We start from the raw sequence: 10,292 nt of genomic DNA, 5'->3' as shown, positions 1-10,292 counted from the left end.
CTTTCGGAACTCACCCATACCTGCTAATCCTAATGAGGATCTCACAGTGATCTTCTTGTTGAATGTCTCATTATCATCTAAAAATGTCTTGCACTTTAAGGGTGGAAGTTCTGATCGAAGCTTTACAATTTCAACCTCGCAATTGCCAGACTCATCCTCAGGCATCTCATCCTGTACCTCGCAATGTCGAACAATCATATTTAGTGAAACATCCTAGGAAATATTTCAAATATCTAGACATAAACTTCAAACATCCAGAGAGATGTTTCAAACATCTAGAGAGATGTTTGAAACGTATTAAGTTTACCTCAATAGATTGAGAAGGTGCATTATCATTCTTTCTCTTTTTTCTTCTTTATGTCGCTTTTCTTCTTCTTCTTCTTCTTCTTCTTCAGTATTTGCTACTGATGCTTCATCATCAATATATGTCTCCTTTTCTCTTTCATCAATTGTTGTCTCCTCTTTTGATTCTTCTTCCTCAACATTTGTCTTTTCTTCTTTTACTTTCCTTTCTTCCTCTTTTTCTTCCTTTTCTATTTCCTGTTCTTTTTCCTTCTCAATTTCCTCTTCATTTTCGTTCTCTTTTTCTTCTTCTCCAACATTCCCTCCTTCTACTACCTGAAGAGGTTTGGCTTCCATTTCAGCTACAATTGATTTTTGTAGCTCATCCTCTTGAGATGTATTAATTCTTTTGCTAGATCTTTTGGAAGGAGATTTATCTCTTCCTCTTCCACCTGTCTTTGACACACGTCCCTCCCTACGTCCCTTTGCCATTTTATCTGCGCAAATAAAAAGTAACGACCACCAATAAAATTAATAAATAATTTGTTCCTATACATAAAAAAATAAAACTATAAATATTTAAGTATTCTTTGGTGAAACATCTCAGTGAGATGTTTGAAGCCTCATATAAGATGTTTCAAACATCTCATTAGGATGTTTTAAGATGTTTGAAATATCTTAATGAGATGTTTGAAACATCTCTAAAGGTGTTGCATTGAATGGTCATACAAGATTGAGCTTAAGAGGCAAAATCAATTTTCTGCCATCTACAAATGCTAAGCAAGATAGTAAATTAAGTTTCTAGCTAGTTAGATGGAATTTGAAAACAAGCTAGCAATGTTCATATTATAGTTCTCCAAACTTCTTTATTTATACATCTCTTTCAATAATTTTTTTAATCGCTAAAATAATCAACCATCTCATTGTGATTATCAGGTATCTTTTGGTGAAACATCTCATGGATTGTTAAACATCCTTACAAATGTTTCAAACATCTTAATAAGATGTTTCAAACACTCAGCTCAAAATATCATTAACCAAACCCAGATAAACATTGCAATAAGTTCACAACACACAGGAACAACAATAACAACATGAATATTTAACAATATCTTAAGATTTTCAAACACTCAATTGGCATGTTTGAAACATCTGGACAAAAAAGCGTTCCACAAATCCAAAATAAAGCAATATAGCTGTTTCAACATCACAATAACTAATTTTATGGGTACGTGGAACAACCACATCAACGGCTACAATTAAAAAATATAAAAATACCAAATTTACGCTCAAAAATATCAACTACACAACAACTCTAGAATTTATGCACAAAAACTACACAACAACAACAACAAGAATATACAAAAACACCCAAAAAATCAACTTAGGGTTGAAATAACAAGCTTAGGGTTTATCAATATGGTAGAAAAAAGAAATAAAAAAACTTAACTTGATAATGGAATCTCTACTTCAAAGCAAATCTGAATGGAATGAAGCCGATTTTTGAAGCTCTATAGTACTCTTGAATTTGGAGATTGAATTTGAGAGAAAAATTGAAGAAGTTTGAGGGAAAATCACATGAGTAGTAACGTCTGGTTTGGAAAAAGGAAGAGAGAGAAAGGTTTGAAAAGTGAGATTAAAAGATGGGTTTTGTTATTTTGTAATATTTTAAATTTTACCCCAAACTATTGTTATTTCTAATTTGACCCAAATCACCCCTAATCCTGCCTTTTTGTTAATGATAAAGGGTGTCCCAAATACTTCCACAACACTTCAAACGTCTTTTAGAACACATTTTCCCGGTAGGGACTTCTGGGCCAAATTTGTTGAACAAGACTCATCCATTTAGGACTATTGAGGTGATTAAACACCGAAATAGATTATAGGAGAGTTATATTTGGGATCCAGGGGATATACCAGGCATGCCTATTGTTGAATGAAATGTTTGCTCCTCCTCATCTTCCTTCTACACTGTCTGTATCATCTGTTATGATTCTCAGATCAATATGAAGATTATTTGGGAGGAAAAAAAACTCTATTTCACAAGAATAGAATTACAGAGAATTTACACCAAGAATTTCTCTCTAAAAAAAACTCACCAAACTCTCTTTTTGTTCTCACAATCTCTTCCAGGATTGTATTTCAATCTCTCTGGATTGATTTTTCTGTGTAAAACATAAGGCTCTATTTATAGCCTTAAAGAAGGTGGTTGATGGTTGAATTCTTCATTCAACAATAGAGGCTTCAACAATGGTGGCTTCTAGAATGGGTTGGTGGCTTCAACAATGGTGGGCTTCTAGAATTGGTAGTTGGCAGCAGCTGAACTTATCAATTCTCCCCCTTCAGCTGCATTCCAACACAGCTACTATTTGAAAGTTATTCCAACTATGTCTCTGCACCGCTCTAACTTTTCTTGAGTGACCACCTTTGTTAACATGTCTGCTGGATTCTCCTTCGTATGGATCTTCACTAGTTTCAACAGTTGTTGATTCATCACCTCGTATATCCAGTGATAACGAATGTCGATGTGCTTTGTCCGAGAATGATACATTGAGTTTTTGCTTAAATCAATTGCACTTTGACTATCACAATGTATCTTATACTCTGTTTGATTTATCCCTAGTTCTTGGAGAAACCGCTTTAGCCACAACATTTCTTTTCCAGCTTCCGCTACAGCAATATACTCTGCTTCAGTTGTGGATAGTGCAACACACTTCTGCAATCTTGACTGCCATGACACAGCTCCCCCTGCAAAAGTATAAACATATCCTGAGGTTGATTTTCTTCCATCAGGATCTCCGGCCATATCTGAATCTGTATAGCCTTCCAAGACTGGATCAGCTCCCCCAAAGCACAGACTTGATTTTGAAGTACCTTTAAGATACCTGAAAATCCACTTAACTGCCTCCCAATGTTTCTTTCCAGGGTTAGAAAGAAAACGACTTACCACACCTACCGCATGTGCGATATCTGGCCTCGTGCAAACCATGGCATACATCAGACTTCCAACTGCTGAAGAATATGGAATTGTAGACATCTCCTCAATCTCTTTCTTGGATGAGGGGCACAAACTCTTGCTCAACTTGAAGTGATTTGCCAAAGGGGCACCTACCGGTTTGGCATTACTCATATTGAACCGTTTGATCACCCGTTCAATGTAATTTTCTTGAGATAGCCATAACTTCTTGTTTCTCCTATCTCGAGTTATCTGCAATCCCAAAATATGTTGAGCTGGACCTAAGTCTTTCATTTCAAAGGACTTAGAGAGTTCTTTCTTCAACTGTCTAATTTTTGTTGCATCTTGTCCGACGATCAACATGTCGTCTACATAAAGTAGAAGTACAACAAAATTGCCATCCGAAAATCTCTGAATGTAAACACACTGATCTGCAGCAGTCCTTTTATATCCTTGACTTACCATAAATGAGTCAAACTTTTTGTACCACTGCCTCGGTGCTTGCTTTAGGCCATATAAACTTTTCGTAAGCTTATAGACGAGGTTTTCTTTTCCTGAAACCTCAAAACCTTCCGGCTGCTCCATATAGATTTCTTCATTTAGATCACCATGAAGAAATGCTGTCTTGACATCCATTTGTTCAAGCTCCAAATTCAAACTGGCTACCAATCCAAGGATGATGCGGATTGAAGTCAATTTTACAACTGGTGAAAATATTTCATCAAAGTCAATTCCCTTTTTCTGTAGGAATCCTTTGACTACTAACCGGGCTTTGTGCTTCACCACCTTTCCTCTGCCATCTTTCTTGAGCTTGAATACCCATTTACTCTTCAGTACCTTCTTTCCTTGTGGAAGTTTCACAATCTCATAAGTGTTGTTTTTCTGTAAAAAGTTCATCTCTTCGGTCATTGTGAGCACGTGATTTTTTGTTTCGCACGACAATCGCTCCAAAAAGAAATAAAAAAAATAATTGGCCCTGCTGTACAATTTTGGATTTCTGTGCGGCACCTTGTTGATTTATTTGTGACTTTTACCCATTTTTATTTTTTCTTATTTATTTATTTAAAATACAAAATGTGTGTGTCAGGCGTAATTCGAACCGTAATCCGGTCGTTAAAAAAAGAAATCATAAATAGGCATCTTCGTCCGTGATTTTGATTTGTTTGATTTTACCTGTTTTGAAATATTTTAGTGTGTGTGCAAATAATTGTATTGAGTGTGTATTTAATTTTAATTTGATTTTTGGCTTAGTTTTGTTTTAAAATAAATAAGGAAAAGGAAATAAATAAATAAAAAATAATAAAAAAACAAATAAAGAAAAGACCCATTCCCTTCCGGACTTGGGCCAATTTTAACAAAATTGGCCCAAACAAACAGCCCAAGACCCAGGCCTGCCCGGTCCAGGCCACCTGATGCCCAGGACGTCCAAACGACGTCGTTTGAGTCGTGCCTGATCTGGGCCGTTGATCTCAGAGTGATCAACGGCCAAGATCAATTCCCCATAACCCATCAATAAACCCGACCCATCTTACCCGGACCGACCCCAACCCTTTACCCTTGAAACGACATCGTTCCACTTAAGCTATCAGATCCAGACCGTAGATCTAGATTGATCTAACGGTCGAGATCAATCCACCCATTAACTATATAAGGCCATAATCCTACCCTGCCCCCCTATCCGAACCCCAGCCTTCGTCTTCAACCTCATCCCCTTCAAATCCTAGAGCCGCCCTTGTATCCCCCACCATGAAAACTGGCGGCATGAATGCCGGTGACCTCCACCTGAACACCATAGAACCCCCATGTCATCCTGAACCTAAATCTACCAACCACACACCTCGAATCCTATCCCACCTTCTCGAATCTTCATTTGAAGATTCGAGTCGGAACCTAATCTACACCGATCTACCGTAAACTCGTACCAGACACTCCCCAGACCCCCCTCGTGACCAAACCATACTTGGTTTGGTCCGAATATAACCAGGGAAGCACAAATATTAGATCTGAGTTTTGAAACCACAAGGTCCCTCGTCACTGGTTCAAACCAGTTCAAACCAAAGAGGTTAAGGTCTAATGGACTTTAATCAAAGTGTTTCTCATTTGAGAAACACTTCGATTAAAGTCCGTTCAGCCTTAAGAAAGGCCTGGCCAGGTCCGAGTTTAAGGTCTTGATTTTCAAGGTTTAAGGTGAGTTCTTTCTTTTCTTTATTTGTTTTGGTTCGTTTGATTGTTGTAAGGGTCTGTTCGTTTCCTGTCCTTGACTTCTATCAACTGTGCTTCAACCGCTTTGCCTGAACTTCTGTTTGTTTGTCTAAGATCCCCCTCCTATTCTGATAAGACATATGTATTTGTTGTACAATAATTGAGCTTCAAATGTTGACTGAGCAATTGGTTCCTCGAGTACCACTTTGCTCAGTCAGTATAATTCGAATTATGGGTCGATACTGTTAAATGTCGGATTTTTGGTTACGATTGTGTATGTTAATGCTAATATAGTCGAGTCGACATGTGTCGTCAATTAATTTCAACTGTCCGAACAATAACAAATCGATTTACTTCTGCTAAGCATTTGTTGAGTCAATTAAGAACCAGTTTTTGTTTACTTATAGTTGTTTGAATTGATCAGTAATGTAAAAAGATTTGTTTGGGTTAAATTCTGAATTGGAAGGCATGTGCACTCGTGCACAGCATGTGCATTAATGCATCTCATGTGCTTTGTGCACAGCCTGTGGCCTGCATAAAAGCCTTTGTTAAGTTTTAAACAATTTGACAGCATATGCTGTCAGATACATTCCACTGCCCATACTTGGCTTTAGTTTAAAGAAGTATTTAAACCTTTTAAAAGTGAAATCTGCCAGGGAATGTTGATGGGGTTTAATACTTAATTAGCTAAAGTTGGAATTGAAAATGGAAGGCACATGGGAGGGGTACTGGGGTGTTCTGAAAAACAGGCTGTTAAAAGAGATAGTTTTTGAGGTTTATAAGGGGATGGACATACAGAATTAGGAGGAGATACACATTGAACCTTAAGAGCTGAAAAGGAAAAATACAAAGACAGAATTAGAGGCAGAGGGATTAGAAAAGAAAGATACATACACTGTGAGAATAGAAAAGAAAAAGAGAGAGTTGACAGAAATAGAAAGAGAGCAAGAAAGAGATAAAACAGATTAGGAAATCAGAAATTTGGTTTCGTTTGTCTGAACTTCATCTATTGTCAATACATTAGGCAGTGTTGCTCCTCCTAAAATTCAATCGAGATTATTGTTAGTGTTTTGTGGCATTTGGTATATTCCGGAATTGGATTGTCTGGAGCATTGTTGCCATCACACTGTGTGCTATTTCGTTTGGCTGTTTTTTTTCCTTCAACTCTAGTTCCACCTCGCATCAGAATCCTTTTCTTTTGTGCTGTTCTGATTGCTGTTGCTATTCTGCTCACTATTGTTGCTGCCCTGTCCTGCTGCTATTACTAGTCCTGCTTCTTTCTGCTGCTGATTTCCACATCTTCTTCTTCTTCTCCTTTGCATTTTCAGCATTTCCAGGTACACATTTCAAGTCCCATATTGATGTAATTAAAACAGTTGGAAAGCATGAAATGAAAAAAAGGTTGAAGAAGTTCAAGTATTTGTTGTAATATTCATAGTACATTAACAGGCCTGTGAAAATTGATTTAGTTTATGATTCAACAGTTCGAAAGTATGTATTGATATTTGACTGAGTTTACCCTGTTGTATTTTAACTCTGTAGTTGTTTGTCAGTAGGGGCATGTATATTTCGGCCTTATACAATACTGTTCTTGTTTCATTTGGTTTTTGTTTAGTTAAGACTAGTCCACACAAGTTTAGTTAAGTTCAACTCGAGAAGTGTTCGGATTAAGTGTTGTATTTCGTTTAGCTCGTACATGATTCCTTGCCAAACTAAAGTATTTTACTTGCCAGTTATCCTTTAATCTAGGTCAAATAAGTTCAGTTAAGTTCAACTCAAAAAATGTTCGGATTAGGTATTGCATTTCATCAATCTCATATATAGTCTTTTTGTTCGACTGAAACATCCTCGCAAGGCATGACGTTTTTACTTTATAAGTAGTTAATCAGAAACTGACAAAAATCCGGATTAGGCCAAAGCCTATAATTGAATTAGCATGTACCTTTTCTTCTAGTTTTAGAGACAAATGCATTAGAAATGTAGCCATTTTAGGATATCCTTTTCTAAAATAGAGATGAGCCTCGCCAAATAAAGATGCAAAATTGCGGGGCCCTCAATAAATAACCATGGTAATTATTTAGAATTCAAGATAGGCCATTTAATAAATTTCATGGCCTTCTACAAAGATAATAACGCGTTTAGATTCTTTAGGCGCGACTTTAAGTAAATTATATTCTTAAGATCGGGTGCACATTGATGTGACCCAAATCCAAGTCTCAACGGAGTCAAAATGTGTTAACAACTACGGGCGCATTGATTGTGACGTGGTTCGAGACGCATTTTCACGACGTTGCAATTCTATAAAATAAATGATAATAATAAAAGCGGTTTAAACTTAATAAAAGCACATAAGTCACAACATGTATTTAAATCAGATATTTAGCCATTATAATAATTTAAGCGACCGTGCTAGAACCACGGGATTCGAGGGTGCCTAACACCTTCCCTCGGGTCAACAGAATTCCTTACTTAGAATTTCTGGTTCGCAGACTTCATTTGGAAAAGTCGAAAATTTCCTCGATTTGGGATTCAAGATAAACCGGTGACTTGGGACACCAAAAGCTAAACCTTTCCCAAGTGGCGACTCTGAATTAAATAAATAATCCCATTTCGAATATTGTCACTTAAATTGGAAAAACTCCCTCGCGCATTTAACCCTCGGGGCGGAGCGCGCAAAAAGGAGGTGTGACAGCTCTGGCGACTCTGCTGGGGAAGTGTGACCCAGAACCACTGGTTCAGGGTCCAAGAATTCGAGCTTAGAATAATTGTTATATTTGGCTTTATTATCTGATCTTTATTACATGTTTTGCATAAAAGTGCTAAATGTTGTCTTTTACCGCTTTTGATATTATCTGAACTGTATATAAACTGTGCCGAAACCCTTCTTTTCTTACCTCCGGGGAGAAGCTCGCTGGTCGAGACTCCCTATTCTGTTAGTGTCAATACCTGAAATAAGAAAGAGGTCGGACAAGTTACAAAGCCGGACGATCTCGCGGGTCCCCGGTACGTAGCCCCCTCCTCGACTCGAGTTGTCCGCTCGGGTACACAGTCTAGAACAAATACCAAGGTTTAAACCTAGTATAACGAAACTTCATGCCGGATCCCTAGTAGGAACGCTTATTTGCATCATATTGCATTTGACTTAGGGGACTCAACACAGGGGTTGGGTCCGTCTAGGACAGGCAACCTGAAATGGAAAAGACCATCATGCTGCATTCCTATCTGTGTTGTGCATTTATTTGCTTCGGTTCCGCATATCGACCGGTTCCTAAAAAAAAAAGAGGAAAATAGCAGCGTAGGGGAGATAATTGCTTATTTTTGGAAAACAAAACCAATGTCCAAGTAGTGTCAAAACCTCGCCGGAATTTTTCTAAAAAAAAACTGTCTTGTTTATTGAGAGTTATTAAAAAAAATATAAAAATTTTCTTTTATCACTTTCAAAATCAAAAAACAAAAAAAAATTAAAAGTAAAAAAAAAGAAAAAAAAAATCGAAAATTCATAAAAAAAATGTGTTGTTTCTTTCGTAGTACCCCTTTTATGAATTCAGACTAAATAGTCCAAATTTTTCCCAAAAAAAAATAATATAAAAAAAATAAATAGTTTCTTTTAATCTTTATCTCTTTTCAAAAAAAAATGTAAAAATACGCATTCCTGATTTCTAGGTTTATTCGATTTTTTTCTATATGCCCGAACTACGCCGGTTTGATTCTCACTGGATGCGAGATACGTAGGCAACCCTCGTCGGGTTCAACCCCATTTTTCAAAAATAGCCAAAAATCAAAAATATGTTTCAAATTTTTAAAGAGTCATAAATAAGTCAGGTGATGCTGTTTTGTCATAAATAGCCGAATGTTCCCGAAAGGGACGCCGGAAGGCTGACTTTGCATAAATAGCCACTTTTGGGTTTTGTTTAGCATTTTTAGACCCACACAGCCTTAAAAGCTTCGTCTTCGAAGTGCTTAAAGTCCGCATTCAAAACTTGGTCCCCTCTGTAAAATATTTTGAGTCAGTCATTTTTGTTAAAATCACCTTAATAAATGTGCAGGATGAGCACGATGCAAAGTGAACATTTTTCGATAATGACCAAAATCCCTGTCAAGTTACGGTTATGGTGGAACGATCTAGGTGTTGAAGGACAAAATGAGGTTAAGAAATATCTGAAAGGTCTTGTGGGTCTGTTGGAAATCCAGCCTCGGGGAGATATCATAAGAGCTTTGGTTACCTATTGGGACCCGGCGCACAATGTTTTCCATTTCTCTGATTTTGAGCTCACCCCAACTTTGGAAGAAATGGCCGGATACATCGGGAATACTGAACTTCCGTTGAGGGAAAAATACTTGGTCGCCCCAAGAGTCGTCACGGTACATCGGTTCCTAGATTCATTGAAAATACCTAGAACAGTCCACAACCCGGATCTAGCAGCCGGATTCTGTACTCCATGCTTCATATATGATAGGTACGGTCATGAGGGGGGATTCAATAATCCAATCAACAAACTGTGCAGCAAAGGAGTTTCGTCAGAAGTGGGACGAGCACAGACGGGTAGCATTCATGATGATGTTCCTGGGCCTTCTGGTATTTCCAAGGAAAGATGGAAACATTGATTTGAAGATATCTGGGGTCGTCAGCACTTTACTCACGCAAAGTGACAGTACTCTCGCGCCTATGGTGGTATCCGACATCTTTCGAGCTCTCACAGCTTGTAAAGCTGGGGGAAATTTCTTCGAAGGTTGTAACTTGCTCCTACAGATATGGATGACCGAGCACCTCTGCCATCATTCCGAGATTTTGAGCCATGGTTCCCCGGAAAAGACCCGCATAGAAGAATCTTACACGAGAACCAAAGAGATC

General features: G+C 37.7%; 1 protein-coding gene across 1 annotated transcript; it reads right to left on the bottom strand.

Moving 5' to 3' along the window:
* Nucleotides 1-303: 303 nt before the first annotated feature.
* On the bottom strand, nucleotides 304-774 carry LOC138874079 (uncharacterized). Its single transcript, XM_070152584.1, has one exon. It carries the CDS (start codon nucleotides 772-774, stop codon nucleotides 304-306), a length of 471 nt encoding a protein of 156 aa, XP_070008685.1.
* Nucleotides 775-10,292: the final 9,518 nt, after the last annotated feature.

Source organism: Nicotiana sylvestris, chromosome 7 (assembly GCF_000393655.2).
Source record: "Nicotiana sylvestris chromosome 7, ASM39365v2, whole genome shotgun sequence".
NCBI lineage: Eukaryota > Viridiplantae > Streptophyta > Magnoliopsida > Solanales > Solanaceae > Nicotiana > Nicotiana sylvestris.
The sequence above is the reverse complement of the archived record's forward strand: the minus strand, read 5'-3'. Positions and strand labels throughout refer to the sequence as shown.

Bases quoted from the DNA above. Each gene is read 5' to 3' on its own strand.
- LOC138874079 (XM_070152584.1), bottom strand. From the start codon at position 774: ATGGCAAAGGGACGTAGGGAGGGACGTGTGTCAAAGACAGGTGGAAGA.